General features: G+C 32.5%; 1 protein-coding gene across 1 annotated transcript in view; it reads right to left on the bottom strand.

Annotated features, from left to right (window-relative positions):
* Window positions 1–26,747, bottom strand: part of FHIP2A (FHF complex subunit HOOK interacting protein 2A) — a 42,883-nt gene that overhangs the window by 3,249 nt on the left and 12,887 nt on the right. Inside the window, exons 6-16 of the mRNA XM_051981493.1 lie at window positions 21,460–21,753; window positions 21,067–21,263; window positions 20,072–20,186; window positions 18,631–18,707; window positions 18,327–18,519; window positions 17,960–18,129; window positions 8,369–8,512; window positions 7,173–7,263; window positions 3,102–3,245; window positions 1,679–1,819; window positions 37–140 (exon numbers count right to left, since the gene is read on the bottom strand). Of these exons, the coding sequence (XP_051837453.1) occupies window positions 37–140; window positions 1,679–1,819; window positions 3,102–3,245; window positions 7,173–7,263; window positions 8,369–8,512; window positions 17,960–18,129; window positions 18,327–18,519; window positions 18,631–18,707; window positions 20,072–20,186; window positions 21,067–21,263; window positions 21,460–21,753 (1,670 nt within the window). The remainder of the gene's footprint in view (window positions 1–36; window positions 141–1,678; window positions 1,820–3,101; window positions 3,246–7,172; window positions 7,264–8,368; window positions 8,513–17,959; window positions 18,130–18,326; window positions 18,520–18,630; window positions 18,708–20,071; window positions 20,187–21,066; window positions 21,264–21,459; window positions 21,754–26,747) is intronic.

The raw sequence follows: 26,747 nt of genomic DNA, 5'->3' as shown, positions 1-26,747 counted from the left end.
AGTTTTTGTATGACTACATGTCTAATTATGACTTACACTGGACCTTCAGGCTCCAAACCAAGTAGTCGTTTTCTGACTAGCAGAAGTTTGGGGGTGAAATCTGGAATCCGCTGGATTCGGACCATAAGATCTCCAACGACCTATAAACACACAATAACAAAAGATCCTGTGTCTAGCAAGTCCCACACGTGGAAACTTCCTAGAAAATAAGAGCAGTCCATGGCAGTGTTAAGTATGCAAATGTTAGCTTGGGGAAAATCTGGTTTGGATTTAGGTTCTGTTCCTTAAAAGCTTTAGGTCTTCCTGAACATCAGTTGACTTATGTGGAAAAGAGAATAATTACATACGCTTAATCAAGCTATAAGAGAATTATAGTGAAGATTTTCTGTAAATTTTAAAGCAATGTACAATGAGAGTTCCTATTGTTATAAAACTTCTATATAACTAACTCTAAGATACAGTGTAATGGGCTGAAGCTCGAGTTGATGCACTGAGATCCCAAGCACGTGAGGCTAAATAGCAATTGGACTATACTCTATTAATATATGCTTGGAGAAAGAATGGCCCTGCCCACTCTCTGTGCAAGTTTTGATGTGTTGTATAGGAAATGACATAGGAACAATTTGGGTGAATGGAGGGACTGCGGCAGAGAGACTGCTGGCCCGGTTCATGTCGCCACTACTCTCACTTCCTATTGCCACCCCTCTTCACCTCCAGAATAAAGATCAAGGATTTTCCCTTAACCTGAATTCCTGACTCCAGCTGATTTTAAAATATTGCAGTCATCACAATACAGAGAGGAAAATGTCAGTTTTTACTAATAAACATACCTCTCATTGATAAAATATTCACTCAGACTTACTTCATGTAAAAACTTAACATAATGGCATTTAAAGGTAGACTTTTCAACAGGATCACAGATATAGAGTTGGAAGCGACCTTAGGAAGTACTGAACTAAGTTCTCCATATTATAGTTAGGAAACTAAGGTATAGAGGATAAGTGAGCTGCCCAAAGTCACAGATACTGATCATAAGGAGCAGGCTGAGTCCTGCATTTAGGGCTATTGGCTACTTTCTTCATCTACAGGTAATATTTGCATTTCACAGAATCAGATTGAGACTAGCATGACACAATTAGAACAAGGACAGAATATTTGACTTTAAGTAAAAGCTCTGAATCAACTCCTCCTCTCATTTTCTGGGTGACATTGGGTTAAGTTCATGAACTGTTTAAGCCCTTGTTTCATCAGTAAAAAAAGGGAAACTGGACTTGCTCAGTCCAAAGTCTTTTCCAGCTCTAATAATTTGAGCTGAAATGGACCTCAGAACTTATTTAATCCAAGCCTTCATTTCAGAGATCAAGAAACAAAGTCAAAAGGAGGGAAGTAAAGTACACATCACCTAGAACTCAAATATGACTCCAAATACAGTGTCTAGAATATATTATAGCATAATACCCACATATGCTCACCTTCTTTTCATATTAAACTATTTCTTTATATGTATAACCTAAGTCATAGAATGTCATAAATGTCCCTCTTTTTTTAGGGAATATGTATAAATTATTTCCTTTGCATGTAACTATATTAAATCTAGTATATAACAGTTTCTTAATAATTTTAATAATAGACTAGCACTTCTATGAACCTCATATAACACACAATATTAATCACTCACCCTGACAATAACAGAAAAAAGTGATCTACAGCCAGAAGCCAAGTTCACATATGGATCCAAAAGGTACTCATGTATATGAGGATGAGGGAACAGAGAAAGTCTGGATAACACTGAGGTTACTTGTAAATTTACATCATATGGCTGTGGAAAGGAAAAAACAGAAAAATCATAAATCATTTTTCTTATATTTGATAGTATTCTACTTAACTTATTACTTAAATTCAGTTCATCAGAAAATAAAGCCCATCATCTTATTTTTCATTACAATATTCTGCATCCAAAGGCAACCATTAGCCTTAACCCAACCAAAAAAAAAAAAAAACTACCCAAAAATCTTTAGCATAGATTTTTTAAAATATACATTTTTAATAAATATAATTTATTATATAGATAGATGCAAAAACATAACTTAGATATTTTCACTCTCTAATATACAAATTTCAGCTCTGTCACTAATTTTGTGACTTGGGGAAAATAACATACTTCTATGAGTGTGCATTTTCTTTTTTGTAAAATGAAGGAATGCTGCTTCTCAACATTTTGGCTAAAATCAATCAAGTAAGGACTCTTCTAGTTCCTAAAATGTTCTATAGGATTTATCCTAACAGATAAGAAGTCAAAGAATATGAAAACTTTCAGGAAAACAAATGATTAACATCTATATAAAAAAAGGTAACATCTTTCTTCTCTCTCTTAAGAGATAGTGTGGGCAGAAAGGAGCAATGAATACAGAAGAGATGTTAGGTAAATCTACATTACTCACTGATAAAGTGATTGAAGTCAGTGAAAGACTACTAATGTGCCAGTTCATAAGAGATTATTTTTTATTCACCTAGATTTAATATAGTACACGCAAAAGAAATATTTTATGCCAAGGTGAATAAAAGGTCAAAGGTGAAGAAATAAAGTAATTTTGATGTTTATCCTCTCTCACTTGAAAAAATAACCAGAACTCTTCACAAGTTATTTGCAAAAAGAAAATACTTATATCTGCTTATCTATTCTCTCAGTTTCATAGAGAAAGAGCAAGGTCTTTGCATATCACAATTATCAAGGTCAGACTAGACCAAGTGTCAGCAAACTATGTCCTCGGAAGGGCCCAATTTAATCATTATAAGCTTTTTTACAAGAAAAAGAAAGATAATGAATATTAATTCTCATTCCTAAATCTCTACTCTTCAATGTTGTTTTTAGATTTCCATATATATGTGCAAGGTTAGCTTTCTAAGCTGATTATTGAAGGAAATTAGTTAGGTCACCAAAGAGGTGACCAAATTGAAATAAAGTTTCATGAGTTATTAAGTGAGACAAAGAAAATATAGTTGCTATGTTGAAGATCTAATTAAAACAAGTACAATTTACAAAGAATAGTAATTTGAAAGCACACAAACACAATACTTATAAGTACTTTATTTCAAATTACCTGATCAAGAATCCTTCCCATTCTGTCAAATAAAACTTTCAAGAAATGACCCTCAAAGAAAGCTGCTTCTAAATTGCACTTTTCCAATGCTTTTGGAGAGCCAGGCCACTCCCATCTTAAGCAGATAGAACAATAGTCCCGGAACTAAGAAAAAGGTATTTAGATGGTTAAATTGAGCTAACAAATTTTAAACAAATGATTTTCAGAAACTTTACAATATATTTATTCACCAAAATAGATACAATGCTAGGTATACAAGAAACAACAGTGGGATATTGTGAAAAAAGTAGAGTGCTGGATTTGAACTCAAGAGCCTTGAGTTTGAATTTGAACTCCCAGTGATTATATTACTTCATGCAAATCTCCTTAATTCCTTAGAGTATTGATTTTCATTATTTGAAAAATGAGGAGTTTAGAGTGGATTATCTCTAGGATATCTTCCAACTCCACATCTGCTATCCTCTGATATTAATTGGGCTTTGCGGGATACTTGGCTTATATAAGCCCAAAGGAGGAACACCTAACTGAAATGGCTGTAAGTGACAAGGTGGCAGAGTGCAAAGGGTATGATGATAAAGTATCACTTTCACAAAAAAAAAAAAAAAAAAAAGGCACTTATTTCCTTCAATATTTTCAACTAGAATGGCTTTAAAAGTAATGTTAAGTCCAGAGCAAAATATCTAATTTAGTATCAAAAGGCATGAATATGAATAGATAGATATCTCAGTAAAAAAGCAGTGACATAGCATGTGTCCATAGTTAGGGCCTATAACTGTTATTTCACAAAACAAAGATGAACATTTTCAGGAAAAATAAATTATTAACATCTCTTCTCTCTATGTATATAATATCAAATTTAAGTGAAAATTTTGCTCTTTCATCTTATATTATAAACCTTGAAGAATCAATAATTATTTTCTTAAACATGCAACTTCCAAAATTTACACGAAAGAATAAATCTTCTTAAATTTACCTTTGTGTGGACAAAACATTCATGATAAAATATTAAAGTTTTTATTAGTGTTAACTGTGGCCTTTTAAAATCAAAATGTCTTTTTAAACTGACAATTAAAACAGTTAAACCCAATTAAGTTCCTCGAGTTACCATAACTTTCAAAGCACACAAAATATCTATTCAATTACAAAGTACTTTTTAAAGAAATAAACAACTTAAAATAATCTGAGGAATATTCAGAGCTTATGCCATGCCAATATAAAAAAAATGACAATACCAAAGTTAATTTACCATTTTAATACTACGCCAATGAAATTACAAAGAGATGTCTTATAGGATATAATAAAATAACAAAACATTTTTAAAAATAAAAGACCTAGAATATCAAGAGAAATAATGAAAAGAGGTAGGGATGAAAGAAGGGTAACTACACTTCAGGATTTCAGACTATATTACAAAGGAGCAGTTATCAAAACAACTTAATATCATTAAAAAAAGGAATTTACTTCAATAGAACACACTAGACAAGGAAGAATCAGAAATGATGGAACTAACTAACAATTTCAATTTGGCCCTTAGGCTTTAAGACATTTTTTTGTGTACCCCATATAAAGCATTTTTACACTTAAGTTCTTTAAAATTCTGATCCAAAAGTAATTTTGAAAATTGCTTTCATATTACCAATTATCCAGAATTTCCTTTAACCTTTATATCATATTGTTCCAATAGTTTACAAATTTGTAACTTTTTAATTCCAATTAGATAGTAAAATGGTTTTAAACCACAAATCATATACAGATAATTTACAATTTGGGAAACTGAAAGATTACAATTCAAGTATTTAATTGTTTAAAAGATTGATTCCATGAAAAAATACATTTGAATTTCAAATTAGCGATGCCAGGAACAGCTTTCCTTCCACTGTGTTTAGCAGCTGGAATGAGTCTGAGAAACATTTGAAGTTACACTTTAGATGCAAGAAAGATCTCTCAGCCAGCTCTCTGCTGATCAATAAAGCACAAAAGAAACACAATGGCTTTGAAATAAGAAGACCCAGTTTTGATCCCTGGCTCTATCACTTACCACTGATATGGCTCAGTCTCACTAGGCCCTGGTTTTTGTTTTTTTAAAGTAAAGGAGAGAGACCAGATGGGCTCCTTTCCAGGTCTGAATCTATGATTTTAAGCAAGGAATGAGAATTGGGCATAGAGGCTGGTAAATGGGATAGTCAGAAAAGAGATGTTAGAAAATAAGGAAAAAAGGACTGACTGCTGAGAAAGTGAAGAAGGGATATGTCCAACTTGATCTTTCTTTTTTGACCCTCTGATCATCCTTTTCATGATGCTCTCTTCTCTCTGGTTTCCATGATATTTTTCTGTGCTAGTTTTCCTAAGTAGTTGCTCCTTCTAAGTCTTCTTTGCTGCTCTTTCTCCAGATCATACCCATTAAAAGAAGTGTCTACCAGGACTCTGATCTGGGATTTTTCCCCTCTATACTATTTCCTTTAGTGATCACATCAGCTTCAATGGATTCAATTATCATCTCTATGCTGGTGATACCAGCTTTAACCTCCTTCTTGACCACCAGTCTCTCATCTCCAGATGTTTAGTGGACATCTCAAACAGGATGTTTTGTGTCATCTTTTAACATAATATATCCAAAACTAAATTCATTTTCTTTTCACCCCATGCTCTTTCTTCATTCTAACTTCCCTATCACTGTCAAGGGTACTACCATTCTCTCTGATACCCAGCCTCACAACCTAGAATGTCATTCCCAACTCCTTGCTCTTTTCTTATCCCCAATATACAATATGTTATCAACTTTACCTTGGTAATATTTCTTTTATGTTTTCTATACTCCACTAACATTGCCACTACCCTAGTGCAGGAACTTAATACCTCATTATGTAGATTACAGCAAAAGGCTGCTGGTTGATCTTCCTGCCAAAAGTCTCTTTCCTACTTTAACCTATATTTCACTTAGCTATGAAACTGATATTCTCAAAAGTGCAAGTCCGATCAGGTCATCCTGCTATTCAATTATCTTCAATGGATCCCTATCTCCAAAATCACATATAGAATCTTGTTTGGCATTCAATACTCTTCACAACCTACCGGCCTCCCACCCCACCCTGTCCTGCCCTTTTTCTATGCCTTACTCCCTCTCCATGTATTCTAAAAGCCAGTGACACTAGTCTCATTGCAATATCCATTCCATCTCCCAACTGCATCTCCACTCTGCTTCTCACACCTAGTATGCTCTCCATTCTTATCTGTTTCCTGGTTTCCACAAGTCCCAAATAAAATCCAATCTTCTCCTAGAGTCCTTTCTTGAATATCCTTAATGCCAATGTCTTATCTCTATTAATTATGCTCAGTTTATCCTTTATACATTTTGCTTGTACATAGTTATTTGTATGTTTTTTTCCCCACATAAGACTGAACTTCTTAAGGGCAGAAACTAATTTTTTATGGGGTTTTTTGTGTTTTTTTTTTTTTTGAATAACCAGCACTTAGCACAGTACCTGGCTCATTTCAGTGAGGAAGAATAGAGGTTTTCTCTTCCCAATCCTTTTCTAGACTGGCTCTGGAGGAATGAAGACATGGAAAGAGTTCCTTTCTTTCTTTTACTGGGAGAGGAAGAGAAAAGAAGCAAGGAACAAGCAGGCAAACTTTCCTTCCTCATTTCTCCCTCACTATAATGAGAGTTTGTAGTGCCATCCTCTACTGATGGAAGGGAGAATTAAGTAGGGTAGGGAAGAGGGAGAAGTGGTAATAGGGATTTGGCAGCAAAATCATATTTTCTCGTTTCTTTTTTTTCTCCTTTTTCTCTTCCCAATCTTTTTTCTCAACTAATAAAGCAGAGTGAGTTAAAGAAACCTGGTCTGGTGGGGACTGAAGGGAAGGAGTGATTAGGAATGGCTAGTGTTATCAAGTCTACCACAGGAAGGAAGAAAGGGCAGGAAATAATTTACTAACAAGAAAGTGGAAAGGGGCATAGATAAGTTAAAACTATATAACAAAGAGATAGAAAATAAATTTTTTACTGTTCTTATTTCAGAGTATGTGCCTCTTTAATGAATTAATTTTTTAAAAATTAGTAGCTTTACTTACTTGCCTATGAGCATCTCTGAGGTAGGTGTCATAACCTGTGCCCTCTACCTGGTAGGATGATTTTGCTTCATCTGGTACTAGACAGAGAAAACTTAAAAAAACAAAAACAAAATCAAGGCATCTTAAGTACTACTGTTTCTACATTTGACAATACTGTTAAAAGCAATTCCCTTTGCCTAGTGGTGTCTTTTGAGCAGAATTAAGTCAATTCAAGAGAAGACTTCTTGGAAAAAGTATAGATGACAATATATAACTTGCCTAATTTTTACATCAAATATACTACTAGGAAAATATTTTTCTATAATTTCAAGTTGCCCTTAAGAGTATTTTATTAAACAGCTTGGGTTTGTTTTTATTTTCATGCTAAAGAACAAGTAGACCTAATTTGCTGATCATGGAAGCATTTTCAGTTCCCAAGTAAACTTAAAACATTGTTGATCTTAAGTAATATGCAAATCTATAAAGACAAAAACTTGGTATGAGATCTCAAATTATTGTTTAAGCAAAGAAAGAAGAGAAAGGCTTTTGGTCAATGGGGAAACAAGAGGGCAGATAAATGTCTAAATTTTGTTGGTTTCATTTAGTAAAATCTAAATAGAAACAAGAAAATGAATAAATGAATAGAAACATATATTTGGCCAAGAAAATGTATTTGAATCAACAGACAATGTGGTATTGTGGTATTGTTTAACATTTCCAAAGTAGCGTATTATTTATTTTTTTTTTTTTTTTGCTGAGGCAATTGGGGTTAAGTGACTTGCTCAGGGTCATACAGCTAGGAAGTAGTAAGTGTCTGAGATCAGATGTGAACTCAGATCCTCCTGACTTCAAGGCTGGTACTCTATTTACTGCACCATCTAGCTGCCCCCACACTATTTAATCTTAAGATTCCATAAGAAATGATATTTTGATCCTGCTAAAAATCACTGTTATTTTTTTTTTAATTTAGATTTTAGTCAAACTTATTTTCTCTTGGACTTTACTATTACCTTCAGCTTTAATTACTGCGAATGGCATAGTTGCCTGTTTCCCTATATTGTATTAAATAAAAGCTGTGAAAGTGAAGGCTTCTATTGACATCACAATACGGTTTTGGAAATTTTTAAATGAATAACTATGCAAATAACATATTCACAAAAATTATAGATGCAAAATTAAAACGAAGCCATGCAAATTCTATTTAAACAGAAACTTACCTATTTACAATTTTATGGACTTCAGTTTTTCCATCATTTTTTGGATGTTCCGGAGTAGTAGGTGGTGAAGAACTAAGCCACTCTTGATTTGACAAAGTGTTTTCTGGTGAAAGATCAGTAAATAATGGATCTTCTTCCAAATCCCTAAGTTAAATTTTAGAAATAAAGAAAATATTTTGTTACAACTTTACTAAAATGAGATATGAACCTTAAAAATGTAAAGAAGATGATGTTGAAGAACAAAGATTTGAATTTCTTAATCAAGACGTCACATATGAAAACTATACTCTTAGCCAGCTGAAGTGCATCTAATAAGAATATATATTTAGTGACTTATAGATACACAAAAGGGAACAGGTGAATAAAGAGAAAAGAAAATAAGATTAAAGGCCCAGCAATTAATTCACAGAAGATCAAGTGCAAAAATGAAACCCAGCAATAAAATATTTGTGGCTTCATATTAGAGCAAAAGGTACTTAATAAATGAATTTTATATTTTAATTCAAAAATAGGATTCAACTCATGACTATAGTATAGCAAAAAAAAAAAAAAAAGATACATTTTTATTCCAAAAAGAACCAAGAAGAAGTATTCATTTGAGGAGAACCAGAAATCGGATGGGGGAGGCACAAGAGAACATTTTGGGTAGGACTAAAAAAGGTATAAAATAATGCTGGGCTAAGAATGCATCTACCAGAAAGAAATTGGCAAAAGTTTCAGAAACAGAACACAAATCTGCCACATAACCATGACAGAGTAATGATAAGGAAAACTGAGTATTTGGACATCTGCTAGCATATTCTGTATGCCAAAAGAAGTTGTAAGACTAAAATTCTAGAGTAGAATATGGCTTAAAAAAAAAAGTTTAACTGAAGAACAAAATTTCCTTGATAAGCATAAATATTTTAAAAAAGAAAAAAAGGTTGAAGTTAATGCACTGGCCAACAATGATTTTAGAAAGACATATACAGAAAAGATGAAATCAAGGGCAGATAATTAAAACTAAGTGGCAAAGTCCATAAAAATATCAGAAATGCTAAAAGTCAGAGGTTGGAAATGAATGTTAATATCAAAAGAGTGCACAGGGTTTTTATATTTTTGTTTTACAAACTATGTTGGAGGCAAAGAGATTGGTACTGCACCAATAGTGAAAAGAATAATTACAGGAAAAGGGATGATGGAAAGACAGAACTACTCTTATAAAAAAACATCTTCAGCTAGAGAGATAAGTGAGACCCAAGCTAAGTGAGCAAATGGTAAGACAAATCATCATTCTTAGAAATGCAACTGCTATGTGCCTGTCACATATTTTTGAGAAAAAAAAAAATGCAGATTGCAATGGGTGCTACAAGTAAATGGCAAAAATGGAAACGTAGACTTCTTAAACTACAGCTTATGAACCTGATTTTAATTTCAGGCAAAATTTTAAAATGAATTGTTAAAAGCATGATTTTTAATCATGGGTTGCAACAACAGTAGACCAGGGGAAGATGATAAATATATTGGATGCTGACAAGATATTTGACAAAGTCTCTAATATATTTGTAGAAAAGATAGTGAATGTGGGGTGGATGGTATTAAAATTAGATAAATTCAGAACTGTTTTAATGATTAAAAGCAAGAACAAAGAATCTGGAGTGAAATTTCTAGAAGCAATGTAAGATCTGTTTTATTCACTTTCTATAATTTATTTGCTAATGGCATAAACAGAATGCTTATCAAATTTATAGATGGCATAGAATTGTGGATTTAGATGTCAGGTCAGAACAATCTGGTAGCTCAAAGGGAAAGAGAACTTTTGTTTATTTTTTTAAATCATAAAATCCATATTTAAGTAAATGTAGTTTTCAGGTAGGATGTGAGAATTGTCAAACAAGGAAGAAAATGAACTTTCATATAATGATAAAGCTTAAAACACCTTGTAAAGGATGTATAGTGACTCTTCTTTCAGAGGTGTAGAGTTTGGATACTAGAAGGGAAAGAAACTTTTTTATTAAAAACTTGTATAATACATGTGGGGAAAAAAAAGTTAAAAAGAATCCCAGACTAAGAGGACTATATTTTAGACTGAGGTCTAATTGGGTCTGTAGAATATTATAATCTCAGAATTCACATAATTTAACTATTTTAGGCTCAAAAGGTTAAAAAACAAAAGGCCACAATGATAAAACATATGGCTATTTGGAGACTATGGGAGACTTAGACATGGAGGGACAACTTAGCAATTAACAGAAAATAGGAGTTTGAGAGTTGTAACCCAGAAATAGAAAAGTAATTCCATACTTAAGACTTGAGCTACGGAAGGGAGTGAATGACCATATAAAAAGAGAAAGTAAAGAAAGGGCAAGAGAGAAAGGAAGAGAAAGCAGTACAGTTGGCTCTGAACTATGTGAAGAAGCCAGTAATAGAACAGGTTAGTTTCTTATTCCTTATCAACTGGAAAAAGGCTAATTGCACTAGAAGACCACTGTTACTCATTAGTCCAACACAGGCAATCTATTGCTATCTGCTGCCCTCTCTGGTTTGAAAGGGAAAATCAGGCTAAGGAAATAAAAGGCTTTGAAGCTGATTCGTTGTCTGATAGGCTGGCTAACAGTTAATTACACATGTCTGCATTGCCCAGAGAGCCAGCAAAGTAAGTTCCTTAGCTGTCTGGTTTCAGGGAATTAGTAGCCAATAAAACTGCCTATTTCTTCAACATTTTCTTAAGTGTGACTGAGTTAAGAGAGCTTGTGAATGCTTCATCAGTTGAAAGTAAAGGGGAGAAGTTAGGGAAAAAAGAGAAGCAGTTAGAAACAGGAAATCATTAAGCAGAAAAAGGGCTTCCCATGGTAGAGATGTTCCTAAATGGATCAATGATATGAGGGCATGTAATTCAGAGTTGTGAAGGATTATTCATTCATGTCAAATTTCTATGAATGTGAACCAGATTTATGCAATAAATTGTTTCTTCCTGTATTTGCTTGAAAATGTTATAGTTATTGTTTTGCTATACTGTTACATAATTATATATGTTACCATTGTTTTAATGTTATCATAGTTTTTACTATATTGTTAAATAAATGGTTTGTATAAGATTTAACATTAACATGATTTTAGGTGACTGAGTTTGTTTTAGTGGAAGCAAGGTGGCAGAGGATCTACAGCTGCTGTAGTAAGTAGGAGGAATGTACCTTTCCACAATAAGGTTACCTCTCACAACCAAAAAAAGTTTAAGTATAGTATATATATGGGAAAGCAGACCTGCCAATGTAAAAAAAGTGAAGATGATCCAGCTAGGGCAGGGAAAAAGTGAGTCATCTACACTCCATGAAAGGGATTACAATGTCAGGGATGCCCCACACATCTTTTTTTATAGAATTAAAAGGAAATTTAAGGTTCATCTAACCTAATACTCTGATTTTACTGGTAAAGACACTAAGGCCCAGACACATTAGAGGACTTGCTCCTTCTGATGTACCAAGTTGTCTACCATGAAGATAGAAGAGATCTAAAACAACCAAACAAGAAAAATGGGATGCAAAAAATATCCTGATGAATAAAACTAAGGGTTAATCTAATGAATTGTGATTTAAAAGGAATAACTAAAAGACCTACACTTGGGTTAAAAAAAAATCAATGGCCTAAGTATAAAATAGAAAAGGCATGTCCTTATAACATTTTAAGTGGAAAATACACGAAGATTTTAGTGGATCATAAATTCAACAATGTATCATAGAAGCCAAAAACAAACAAAAACCCACAAATAAATAACCCTGTTGATCTTAGTTACTCAAAGAGAAATAAAATTCATTGTATGAGGGACATCACAACCCCACTGTAACTTGTACTCTGGCAGATGACACTTGGATGTTCATATCTAAATACCACATTTAGAAAAAAAAAAATTTATCTTTCGTTTTTGCATTACCTTTTAAAGAAATGTATTTCCCACTCTGCTCCTTCCCCTTCATTACGTAGGATGAAAGCAATTTTACAAAACTAGATAACCATAATAAGTTTGAAAAATATATGTAATGTGCCATACCCATCACTGCAAAGAAGGAAAGGAAGTTTTTTATTATTCCTCCTTTTCTACTTCAAGGTCAAGTTTGATGATTACAATTTTGGGAAAACATTTTAAGAAAGACACTGACAAGTTAAAAGTCTGTCAAAAGTCTGGTAAAGAGAATATTCTTCAAGAAAAGCATTTGAATAGGAGACACACTGCTCAGCTCCACTTACCTAGTATTCCAGCAAAAACCCTAAAATTTACACCAGACTGAATCATGATCAAAAAATCCAATGAGAAACTATAGTAATTTCTTCTACTTATGAACTGCACAAAATTAAGTAGTCTTTTCCTGTCAATACAGTATCCCAGCATAACCAGGGGATACATATAGCATGCAAAGTTCTGTGGCCAAAAGGAATGAGAGAATTTCCCTAAAAACAAAAACAAACCCAAGATGGTTTAAAAAAAAAAAAAAAAGACATGAAGACAAAGAAGAAGGAAGAGAAAAGGGAAATAATAGAAGCCTCACAGAAGAGCAACATGAAATAATCAACAATGAACCACCACAGTGCTCAGACTAGTATAGGCTCAGGAGCTATCTGGTCCCTAATATCTTGCCCTATGATATACGAAAGAGTTCTGATGATCCATTATTCTGAACATCAAAAATGAGGGGTAATAATTGAAGAACTAAGACCAGAATAGTGAAAATCAGGGAAAGAATCTAAGGCAAAACTGATCACTCAAAAGTGCAGTGGGAGGGGCAAAGCTGTAAGTGATTAATTTAAGCTGGAAAACTAAGTAAATCAAAGGAAACATCCATCTAGTGCTAAAAATTATTTGAAATTTAACTCAACAATTATAAGCAGACTCAGGAAAAAAAATTTCCACAAAGACTACTCAAATAGCTAGAAAAAATGTAGAATCAAAAATGAAACACAATTTCTTAAGTAAAGAAATAGAACAAGAATTAGTAGTAAAATCTCACCGAAATATGAAATTCCTGAAAATTAGAAAAGCCCAAGCTGGGAAAAAATCTTTACAGTCTGTGTTTCTAGAAAAGGTCTCATGTTGAAAATATATGAAAAATTGCTCGAAATCACTATTGATTAGAGAAATGCAAATTAAAACAACTCTGAAGGACAACTTCACAGCTCTCAGATTGGCTAAGATGACAGGAAAGATAATGATAAATGTTGAAGGGAATGTAGGAAAACTGTGACACTAATGCATTGTTGGTGGAGTTGTAAAATGATCCAACCATTCTGGAGAGCAATCTGGAACTGTGAGGGCTATCAAACTGTGCATACTCTTTAATCCAGAGTGCCATTACTGGATCTATATCCCAGGGAATTCATAAAGGAGGGAAAAGGACCACATGTACAAAAATGTTTGTAGAAGTTCTTTTTGTGGTAGTAAAGAATTGGAAAATGAGTAAATCCCCATCATTTGGGGAATGGATGAATAAATTGTGGCATATGAAGGTAATGAAATATTATTATTCTATAAAAAATGATGAACAAGATGATTTTTAAAAGGCCTAGAAATATTTACATGAATTGAGCAAAACATGCAGAACCAGGAATAGATTGTACACAATAACAGAAAGAATGTGTGATGATCAACCTTCTATGAAAGTCTTGATTGTTTTCAAGGGTTCAGTAATCCAAAGCAATCCCATTAACTTTGGGGAAAAAATGCCATCTGCATCCAGAAAAAGAACCAAGGAGACTCAATGTAAATCAACACATGCCATGTTCGCTTCTTTTTTTCTGTTTTGTTTTGTTTTTTAAACTCTCTCTCAGTTTTTCCCTTTTGCTCTGATTTTTTTTCCAAACATGATTCATAAAGCAATGTGTTAAAAATAAATTTGCAAAAAAAAAAAAAAAAAGAAATCAATGGCTCTATGAAACAAAAATATTCAAATAAAATCAAAAACGCAAAATTGAAAAAAATTTAAGATATCTATTATTAAAAATATTCAACTTGGTAAGAGAGATCATTTAAAAATTATTGGACTTTCTGAAAACCATAATTAAAAAAACAAACAAGTCTTGGCTGATAATATTCTTTAAAATATATATATGTTTTTAAAAGTACAGAACCATTAGAATTAAGAAGCAAAATAAAGATGAAGTCATCAATACCCTCCTAAAAGAAACCCCCAAAAGGAAGTCTCAAGAATGTCATAGCTAAAATCTAAAGCTTTCATTTCCGAAAAAAAAAAAAAAATTAGAACTATTCAGAATGAAACTGCTGAAATATCTAGGGACTACAATCAGGATCACAAAAGACCTGGTAACTTCTTCTGAGAAACCAGGAGATTTTAGAATATGATACTCAAAAGACAAAAATATGAGTTTGCAATCAATTTACCCTGTAAGGTCAAACATAATTCTATGGGAGGAAAATGACCTTTAATTAATGGGATAAAGGACTTTCAAGCATTGATGCTGAAAAGACCAAAACTAAATTGGTATTCTCTGAAACTGAAAAAACTAACAACTAGAAGGAACTGTATGACAGGAAAACCTGAGTTCAAATTAAAATTCAGCTTTAGACAGTTACTAGCTGAGTGCCTTTAGGCAAGTCACTTAAACTCAGTTTGCCCCAGTTCTGTTGAATCTAAAATGGGGGCAATAATAGCACCTACATCTCAGAGTCATTATGAGAAGTGTCTGGCACATAGGAATCATGCTATAAATGCATATTCTCCCCTTTCTTCCCTTCAGAACCTTAATGTATTTTTAAAATAATAAGAATGTTAAGAAAATCATATGATTTGAGAGCATTTTGGTTCTATTCTGAGGGTCTGTCTTTAAGAGGAGAAAAAGAAGGAAAAGAAAAAGGAGGAAACCAGTCATGTAGAAAGAAAACAATCATAGTAGTAGTAGGAAATAATAATAATAGTTGATATTTATATAGCAGCAACTATGTACCAAGAACTGTGGTCAATTCACTCCAATTATTATCAAAATTATTCCTCACAACAATGCTGGAAAGTATGCTATTATCCCCACTTTATAGTTGAGGGAACCAAAGCAAGCACAGATTAAGTAACTTGCCCAAGATGGAAGAATGGAATGGAACATGTTATTTTTCATAATTTAGAAATGTGGAGAGAATTTACAAAGATGGAAGGAGTAGGGGGAGAGGGCATAAGATGAACTTCACTCTTACCTGAAATGGACAAAGGAAGACTGAACAACATACAAACAGTATAATGTAAAAATGCTTCAAAATTAATAAGGATCAAATAGGATTAGGAAGGTAGCAGGATCGAGAGAGAATAATAACAAGAAGAAAAGAGTCAAAAGGAAAATAAACTTCCTGATCCTAAAAAGGGTAGGAGAGAGTACCTTAGATTGTCTCTTAGACAATTAAGGAAAGACTGAACAAATTGTAGTATGTAATTGTACTGAATTGTGTGAAGTTAGAAGAACTAGAACAATTTATACAAAGGATAACACTATAAAGCAAAACAACTTTCAAAGGCCTTGAAAACTGTGATCAAAGCAATGACCAACTATTTTTTTTAAGACATGTTATGCAACTCCTAATAAAAAGTGGATGGCCACAAAGATCAAACATATATTTGTAGATATGGCCACTGTTTGGATTTGTTTGCCTAACTCTTGCTTAATCCCTAACAATGTTTTTGTTTTTCTCTATTTAAGCTAATGGTAGAGGGAAAAAGAAGTCAGGAGAGGGTGGGCAGCAATAGTGAAGTCACTCCCTTTAAAAAAAAGGCCAAAAACAACACTTTTAAATGCACAGAAAAACACAAAAGGAAGCTAGCTCCAAAAGAAGCACAGATAAGTAGGAAATTTTGAAGGCAACATGTGGAATTGGTATACATTTTTTAAAAGCTGGACTTTCTTCTGTGTATGAAAATGTCTCTTTTTTATATTTAAGTTCATAATTTTAAAAAATTAAATTGAAAAATAAACCAGAGTACTCTGGATGAAGGGGAGAAGAGGAGATTGAAATCCATGCCATAAACATGGTGGAAAAAAGTGGAACTATTTAGCCTAAAAAGAAGACTTAAGTGCTATGATAGCTGTCTGTGTTCATGAAGAGTCATCCTGTGGAAGTGAGATTAAATTTGTTTTACCTGGCTCCAAAAGATTTAATAGAAGAAGTGGGTAAAAGTAGCAGAGGGTTAAGGTCAGCTAGGTGCTGTGCATAGAGTGCTGGACCTGAAATCTGGAATAATTCATCTTCCTGAGTTGAAATCTGGCCTTAAACACTTACTAGCTGTGACCCTCAGCAAGTCACTTAACCCTGTTTCCCTCAGTTTCCTCATCTGTAAAATGAGCTGGATAAGGAAATGGCAAATTACTTCAATATCTTTGCCAAAAATAAAACAAAACAAAAAATCCAAATGGGGTTACAGAGTTAGATATAACTGAAAAAATTATTGAATAACAAAAACAACAAAGCAGAGCATCAGATTTCAACTCAAAAGCAAAATTTCTTAATGATTAAAGATGTTCAGAAATAGAATGGGCCTATTTCAGAAATGTGAAGATTTTCAACGATAGTAAGTGGAGGCTGAATGAGAAATCATCAAATATAGCTATCAGTTAAAAGTTGCACAATATCTCTGAAATTCTATTTCTCCTATTTAGATAATGTCACCATCTAGCTGATTTAAAAAAAAGAAATACTGTATCAGTATATAACTGACAAACTAGTTTGTGTTAAATCAATTTTGTTTTAAGCTTACAGCAGACAGATTTTTTTTTCCAACTAAAAGTACTGATTAAAACATCCATGTCAATAGGTCTAGAACCTGTAATTTCATCAGATGGGTATTATTATTGTGGGAACTTACTCCATAACTTCCTCCATTGATCATTTATAACAAAGAGTCCTAGAGAGCTGCCTATGGTTCAGAGGAATTAAGTGGCTTTTTCATGACTACACAGCCAGGTAAGTGACAGAAGTAGAGTTTGAAACAATAGCTTCTTGACTTTAAATCTGGCAATAAATCTAATAGTTCTATGCTGTTATGGCAGGTAGGCTTTTTTCATCTAAACTTTTAAATTTCTGGAATCTTTTGGTTTTGGATTTTTCATCTTCTAAATGAGATATGAGGAAAGAGTAAGCAAAGTGAAATAGAAAATTAAGGGAGACATGAAACCATGCCATAAGAGGAAGTAAACAGGGATATTTAGTTTACATAGTATTTACAGAGAATAGCTAGCTATCTTTGTATTTTTAAAGGCTTCATTATATGAAAATATAATTACTTTTTATAAATATGGAAGAATGACAACCAATTATTATTGTTTTTGTGGGATGAGGAGTGGGGAAAAGGAAGTGAAAAGGAAGATTTTTAGCTTAAAGATCTCCCAAGAATATAGATGTCCCTAAAATACAACTGGGTCCCCTTCAAAGTGATGTCTTGTCTTTGAAGCTGTTCAAATAGAGGTTGAATTTAATGACATTTATCTTGTAGGGACACTATAGAAAGAATTCATGCATTAAATATGAAGTTGGATTAGATTATCACTCAGATCCTTTCAGTTCTAAGATTTCATGTTTAAGAAACTGTCTACTTAAGATGCTCAGTTGACACATTAAAAACTTACACTGCTCCTGCTATTAATCCATTCTCCACCACATCTTTATCTTCTGGGCATAAAGGTTTATATTCTGTGTAGTTTCTTTCTTCAAGATTTCTCAGAACCAAGTTATAAAGAATGTGCTCATTGGGTTTTTGTAATAGATGTTCAAACATCCTTAAAGTCATAATGCTAATCTGTAACCAAAAGTATAAGAATGAATTTTAAAATATCTTTTCAAATTATTATTCTTGCCTTTGTGCATAGTTTTTCTTTCCAAATTTTAGAAAATAAATACATTGAAAAAATGTACATAATATATACACAATTATATATGTAGATATTAGTATCTTTGACATGCTAAAATCAATTTCTAAATTGTTCCTTTTCTCACCTCATCAGATATATGATCACAGTGCTCAATTAATCTATGCCGAAGTGGATGTCTGTTAATTTCTGCTAATGTTTCTGGTTCCCTCTGCTCTCCAAGAATAAAAGAAACCATTTCTTGAAGTAAAACATCAGAAGTTACTTGCCGAACAATGCGATGGAGCAAAGCAGTAGATGTCAGAATACCCATCTCCGAACTGGACAAAGAAAAAAAAAAAAAAGATACTTAGGGTTGACAGAAAAGACTAACTTGACATAAAAACACTAACTTTATTATTATTTATTTTCAACAGAAAGAAGTTACTCACGTTTGCATTAATTGTGGTTCCATAACACCAATGAAAAACCTTTCCCGAACAGCTCTGGCCAGAGCAACAGCAGCAGACTAAAACATAATATAAGAGAAACATTTAATACAGTATAAGAATAACATTTTATAAACTGAAAAAATAACTACATTTTAAATATTTAGGAAATTGAAAAGCTAATTTCCTAATTTATTTTGGTGGAGAAAATAATCTTCCTTAAGAATGTGAATTGATCATATAAAACCAAACTGAGAAGCATCTTAGTGTAAAGCAAAAAGAGTGCTGGATTTGGGATCAGGAAGCTAGAGGTTCAAATACTGTTTCTGATACTTGTTACATGACTACCAAAAATTGAACCTCCCAGGATCGTAGACAATTCTCTAAGACTATAAATGGTGAGTGCTATTTTTTTTTTTTTCACTTTCTTTGAATCTTCAATGCCTCGTACATTGCGCTTGGCACATAACAGGTATTTAATAAATGTTCATTGACTGACCAACAAGATTCCTGATGTATTGACATAATATACTCAATTTATACATTTTTTCTGGGCTCCATCTACACACCTTCGGCAAATGTTCAGAAATAAGAAGAAAAATGTGTAAATGGTATCAAAATAGCCTGTCAGCAGTCATAAGCTAATTTGACTGTTGGTAAGCGCATTAATCTTTTATATAATATTTTCACTTATGAAAAATATATATCTTCTTTAAGAAAACTGTTTCAGAAAACTAGTGAACAGAATGGAATCAGAAAGATGTGCATATGAATTCTACCTCAGACACTATTATGTGACTCTGGGCAAGTCATTGAACCTCTGAGACTCATTTCCTCCCTTGTAAAATAGGAATAATAATAGCATTTTCTTCACAGGACTGTTAAATTGATCAAATTTTTAAAACGCATGTAAAGTGTTTGGAAATCCTGAAAGCAACATATGCTATCTATTATGATTACTGTAAATCAAGATAGTGAAAGCACTGCAAGCCAATGGCAAAGAAGTAACTTGAAGTCAATCTGCTAAAAAGTGAAGCTGAATTTCTTTTTCAAGGATGGGAGGAGCTTGGGGGATAATCTACTGATTACCATAGGACTAACTGCAACAGTTCCTTCTTACAATACAGCAAGTTTTCTAAGTTTCTCAAAGAAATATATTTTCATTATACATTGTAATATTTCTAAAAACTACAAAAGCAAATGTTATACCCATTTTTATACACCAGAAAATAAGGGCACAGTAATTTGTTTAAGGTAATAAAAAAAGTTCAGAACTTGAACCTAGTCTAAACTTCCCAGGAAAAAGTCTTTGCTTTTTTAAACTAGACTATGCAAATCATTGACATACTTAAAATCTCTCTTGGGCAAGATGCAAGAAGTTCAACTTTAAGAGGATACATAGTTTTATTTTTTGAATGATCTTTGAGTCAAAGATATTTCAAACCTTTTGTGCTTCTTTAATTAGCTGATCACAATAATCAAACCAGGAGAGAAAGGAAATCAAGGCTCGTTTTCCTGGAAAAGCTGATGCATCTTCTTTGTGACTATATGAATCCAAACTGTAATATGCAGAAAAGTACTTAGTATATAAGATATACCCCCAAAAAAATTTATTATAGCTTTCAAGATGCACACATTTCATTCTGTCATTTAGGTTCATTATTTTTCTTAAGACAATGGAAAGGGAAGAGTAATTTCAAAAAGTGTTTACACAAAGCAATGAAAGAAAAACAAAGATGGATTAGAAAAACAGAAATTATTTCTTTCTTTTTTTTTTAGTGCACAGAAACGGAAATACTAAAAAATAAGTGGAATTTAAGGAGAAAACATGCCTGATTTCCTCCTCTCAATTTCCCCACAATCTCTGGAAACTTAACAATAAAAAGTAGGTTGCTTAGTTGTTGCTATGAAAGAGAAGTGAAGGAAGGTAAGAGAATCTGCAAATAAATGATAAAAATGGGTAAGTCTTCTTTCCCTTTTCTGCTGAAAAGTGTTTGTAAAAGGATTGCCAATTGTTGGACCACTAAACAAGAAGTTTCTTCTTCAAGTTAAGAGACTAAAATAGTACCCTAATTTTGGTTTTTAAAAAGTGATGGAAGGGCAGAATTCAAAGATAGATATCCCAAGAATGCAAGCAACTACCTATTGCTAGGTAACTTGATTCCTGAGGAAGAGATCTAGAATAATCTATAAAGATTACGCAGCTTAAACAAAGAAAAAAAATGGTGGAAATATATAACTGTATTCTCAAATACCTATTACATTACAATTCATTTAAAATTGAGTACTCCTACAAACATGAAACAGAACAGTGAAATGTAAACATCTCTACACAAGAAATGCCATACAATTTTCAAAAATAAAGGTCATTGAAAAAAAACAGAAATTTATAGTGCAAAATGTTTTTCTTCATGGAGAAATACAAATGAAATTTCTTACCCCCAGTTAATTGCTTCCACAGTTTCAATATCTAAGGGATCCACTGACTGAGGTAAGGCCTTATAGAGAGAAGCAAGTCTATCTGTCAGTAGTTCACATAAACAAGTGCTCTGAGTAAGGCATTTGGCAGCTGCAGGCTCTGGCAAACTTACTAACAACATCAGACCTTCACATGCTTTCACAGCTATTCGACCATCCTATTAAGAAAAAAAAAATACAGCCTTTCAAAATCTGTAGTTTTCAGAGGAAAAAAAAAACCTTAAAAATATAGTAATATGTTTTCTTCTAAACTAAGAATAGATACTTAAGATCTAAAAGCTTTATTTCAAACTTTTACTACAATAATCGTGCAAAAGGAAAATGACAAGATTTGTAAATGATAAATGAACTTACTGGACTTCTAGTAAGATTTAGCAAAGAATTTACTAAATTATAATCCTGATGTGGACGAGCAGCAGAAGCTTCAGGCAATGAAGTGACATTCAGCTGATCCAATCTTGTGGACAGATCATCTGGCTGATGAGGAAGATCGTCTTCTATTTCTGTTGCCTCTATTCCAATACCACTAGAGAGGTCCTCAGACTGACAGGCCTGCTTTGTAGCTGTTGTTAAGTAATCTTGTCCTTTTAATGTATCCTCTGTAGCTAAATCTGATTCTCCTTTGGAAGCCAATGATTTTAACTTGTTCTGAAAAGAACCACAACATTCTCAAAGTCACACCACACAATCCTAAAAACTACAAAGTCTAGAGGAAAATGTGGATTTTTCTACAATTAGGTACTTTAGCAATCAATAAGGTATTATCTCCAGAAAAAAAATACTGCAACTTAAGATAGTACTATGAATCAAGTAGATTTAATATGTACCTTAACTATTTTATGATACTCTTAATACTAGTTGCAAAATCTTTCTGGAAGAGACTAATGACCACTAGATGAATATTATTTGTTTTAATTTTCTTTATAGATACTGTAATATTAGGTATAACAGAAGAGAAAAATTTTGATCTAAAGTTAAAATAATCAAGTCATCATGAAAGCAATGATTTCAATTGGATCATGAGAATAACATGATAGGAAATGTAAAATTTTTAAAAACTAATTCATATTCAAGATTTTTTCATAAATCTCTTTAAATATAAACACCACATGTACTCTTGGCATTTATACTCCTTACATTTTAAATTTCTATCTTTGAATATAAGATTCCAAATTTTCTCCTATAATAACTTGTTTTCCTGAAACAAAAAGAAACTTAAAGGATCAATTTGAAAGCAAAAGGTTTTGGTGGAGTACATAAACAGAGTGAGCAAATACTGTAACACAAACACAAATTAGAATCTATCATAATCTGTCTTAAAATTAGCAAGTGAATTTTTCCTTTCATGAAACTAAAAATCACAATACTAACAACTTTTTATTACTGTTAGAAAAAGGATTACAATTAATAATCTTAAGAAATAAAGCTGAGACCACATTAAGCAGAGGAGAACTACAAATAGTTACTACACAGAAATAAATAAAGAAGTGTATATTAAGCATCTAGTATGTGCCAGGCAATTTGGATGTTAGTACAAAGACTAAAATAATAACCATTTGAAGAAAATAGAAAATGTCCTATTTGTACAAAAATATTTGTAGCGGTTTTTTTTTTAAATAGTTCTAAAGAATTGGATATTGAGGGGATGCCCATAAAATGGGGAATGATTGAGCACATTGTGGTACATGATTGGGATGGAATACTATTACTGTGCTATAAAAGACATAATGAGCTTTCATGAAAAGCTTTCATACTTTCAGAAAAACCTGGGAAGACTTATATGAATTCATTCAAAGTTAAGTTTAAGTGAGCAGAACTGAGGAGAACATTGTATACAGTAACAGCAACATTGTAAGAGTGATCGATTACGAACTTCTCAACTAATCTGAGCAAGACAATGATACAAGACAATTCCATGAGATCCATAATGAAAAATGCTATCTACTCCAGAGGAAAAACTAATAAACCCTGAATGCAGACTGAAACAATTTTTCTTGCTTTTATTTTTGTCTCTATTTTCTTTGAATCATTGCATTGTTGAAAAGAGCCAAAGCCATCATGGTTGATTATCATTTAATCTTGTAGTTCCTGTATACAATGTTGTCCTGGTTCTGCTCATTTCACTTAGCAGTAGTTCATGTAGATCTTTCCAGGCTTTTCTGAAACCAGCCTGCTCATCATTTTTTACAGTACAATAACATTTCATTCCTTTCATAAACCATAACTTTTTCAGCCATTCACCAACTGATGGCATCCACTCAATTTCCAGTTCCTTGCCTCCACAAAAAGAGCTGCTACAAACATTTTTGCACATATGGGTCCTTTTCTGTCTTTTGTGATCTTTAGGATACAGATCCAGTACTGAAACTGCTGAATCAAAGGACATGCACAGGGACTCAAATTTTTTTAAATGATCATTAAATTTTTTAATTGGGCAATAAATGAAATAAACATTTTTTTAAAAAAAGAATTAACTAAATAAATGTCATTACCAAAAAGCAGAAAGGGAGGAAGCTAGATATCATATTTCAAGAAATCTCAAAAGAAAACTGCCTACATTTCATAGAACCAGTGGGCAAAGTAAAATAAAAAAGAATCCACTGGTCACCTTGTGGCCAGAAATTCTCAGGAATATCAGTCAAAATCCAAAAGCTAAAAAAATTACTGCAAGTGGTCAAAAAGAAGTAATTCAAGTAACAGGAAAACCACAGTTAGGATTACACATGATTTAGCAGCTACCACAATAAAGGGATCAAGAACTTGGAATACAATATTCCAATGGATAAAATTATAACATTATAACCAAGAATAACTTACACAGCAAAACTGAATATAATCCTATAGAGGGTAAAAAAAAAAAAAAAAGTGAATCTTTAATGAACTAGAAGATGTCTAAGGAATCCTGATGAAAGAGCAACTTTGAAATTCAAAAGAACGAAGAGAAATATAAAAAGTAAACATGAATGAACAACAATATGCAAGGGCATAAACTGTTTACATTCTAATATGGGGAAATGATATGTGCATACCTGCTGATCCCTAAAATCATCAGGAATTATAAAGGAAGTCTGAGTAGACATAGCCTAGGTATAGTTCTATCATGTTTTGATGATCTTAAAAGACGAATGAAGGGAAAATTAAGAGGGGAAGCAGAATACACTGGGACTGGATGGAGATAAAGGGAAAGAAAGAAATTATATTGCATAATCAAGGTGCACAAGTAGAAGTTTATACCAATAAAGAGGGGGTAGACAGAACAGCTGACACTTCAAATACCTATACACACATACACACACAGTTCACAAAAATATTTCACTCAACTAAGAAACAAGGAGGAAAAGAGTAAAAATTTATTAGAAGAAAGGTAACTTAGTAACAGGGCTTCTTAAACTTTTTCTACTCATAGCCCCTTTTTTTAACCAAGAAATTTTTATGTGATTTTGTGTAGATGAGCACAAAAATCAGGCATACAGATCAAACATTTACTATAATAAATCATAATTTCCTAATTCCCACATTCAGTTATGGGACTCCATATGGGATCACAAACCATAATTTAAGAAGTTGAAACTTAAAGAGAAATAGTCCTAAGTGAAACCAACTCCAAGGATATACAAATATATTTGTAGTTCTTTGAGGTGGTAAATAACGGGAATTTGAGAGGGTGCCCACATATTGGGGGAAGGATAATTTATGGTATATAAATGTCATGCAATACTACTGTGTTGTAAAAAGTGAGGAAGCATTCAGAGAAACCTGGAAAACTTGTATCAAATGATGCAGAGTGAAGTGAATAGAATTAGAACAATTTATATAATGATGACAACATCATAAAGGAAAACTTTGAAAGAATTAGGCACTCTTATCAGCACCATTATCAACTACAATTACAGAGGACTACTGATGAAACATGCTATCTCTCTACAGCGAAGTGCATAAAGACTCAGATCAGAGTACAAAATGAGACAAATTTGTTTTTAGTGACTGTAACTTTTTAAGGTGTTTTGTTCTTTTTTTTCTCAAATGGAAAGGGAGAGAGGATTGGAATGGGAATGTGAGAAAGCAAATTTTTTTCACTGAAATAAAAATTTTTAAAGACAATTTTAGAATATTTAGAATTTATGTTGTGAAATTCTTTTCAATTTCTATTTACATCACAGTAGTTCCTAAACTTCACCTAGCCCTGCTAGTAAAAGTTTATTAGTAAAAGAATAAAATACAATAAAAGCTCATTAATTAAGATTCAACTAATTAAAACGTATAAGAATCCAAGCATGCTAGGCTGAAATTTGCCTCTTAACTATGAATGAAATAAGGTTTGCTAAACCAAAAGAGTTGATATTTCAGGCAAAGTATCTAAAATGTCATGAACAAATTATTTTCAGCACCTGGGAAGCACTGTTTACAACTAATATATAATAATTATTCTCTTACATTTAACAAATTAAATAAAGACCTAAAGTAGGCAATATTGTTAGTTTTGATAAGTAATTTTAAGTTTGAAAAATTTCAATAGAATACTAAGAGATAATAATTGTTCATACATTTACAGCCTTTAAGATTTATCATGCATTTTCCTTCACAATCACATTGTGATGTAGCTAGTATAAATATTATGCTCATTGAGATTGAGAAAATGACTTGCTCAAAGTCACAAAGCTTGTAGGCATTAGGTCAGAGTTCTTGAATTGGAATCCATGGAGAAGGAATCTATGAATAGATTTGGTGGTCCATTTAACTTGGAAGGAAAAAAAATTTTCTATTTTCACTAACGTCTAATTTATCATTTCCATCTATTACAAATGTAGGCAACAAAAATTATTCTGAGAAGAATCTATAGGTTTCATTAGATTGCAAAAGGTCACCACACACACACAAGAAAATTAAAGAAATATGAAACCACTAATGTTACTAACATTATATACAAAAAAATGTGACTTCAGTGCTAGGAAACATGCTTATATTTGAAACTAACACCGCTCATTATGAAGCAAATCAGTAAATATATTTTTCCCACTCAAAAATTTTTTATATGTTGGTTTTAATAAAATACATTTAAAAAAACTATGAAGATACAAAAAGAAAACCAACATAATTAGTAAAAATAATGTAAAACTGATCATCTTACCTAATTCACTATATGAGAAACTTTACCAATTCTTAATATCTGGCATAAAATTTAGCTATCTACAGTTACCTCTATCTCGTATCAGATTTATTAAACAATAATTAGAGCAAACCTGCCTGGAGATTTTAGTCTCCTCCATCACTCTTTTTTGTTCTCCTTCAACTATATCTTAATTTTGAAACTATTTCACAATGAAAATTTCATTAATGCAATCCAAGTGCATTCTTTTAGCATCATTAGATTTGGGAGTTTTTTGTTTTGTTTTGTTTTGTTTTTTAAAGCTGAGGCAGTTGGGGTTAAGTGACTTGCCCAGGATCACATAGCTAGGAAGTGTTAAGTATCTGAGAGCAGATTTGAACTCAGGTCCTCCTGACTTCAGGGCTGGTGCTCTTATCCACTGTGCCGCCTAGCTGCCCCAGTAAATTTGGAATAAAATAACAAGTGCTAAATAAAAAGTTGTCTTAGCAAATGATAAAAATAAGCTTTTAAATTTCTAAAAGCAAAGTTCTTATAA

This window comes from Antechinus flavipes, chromosome 2 (assembly GCF_016432865.1).
Source record: "Antechinus flavipes isolate AdamAnt ecotype Samford, QLD, Australia chromosome 2, AdamAnt_v2, whole genome shotgun sequence".
NCBI lineage: Eukaryota > Metazoa > Chordata > Mammalia > Dasyuromorphia > Dasyuridae > Antechinus > Antechinus flavipes.
The sequence above is the reverse complement of the archived record's forward strand: the minus strand, read 5'-3'. Positions and strand labels throughout refer to the sequence as shown.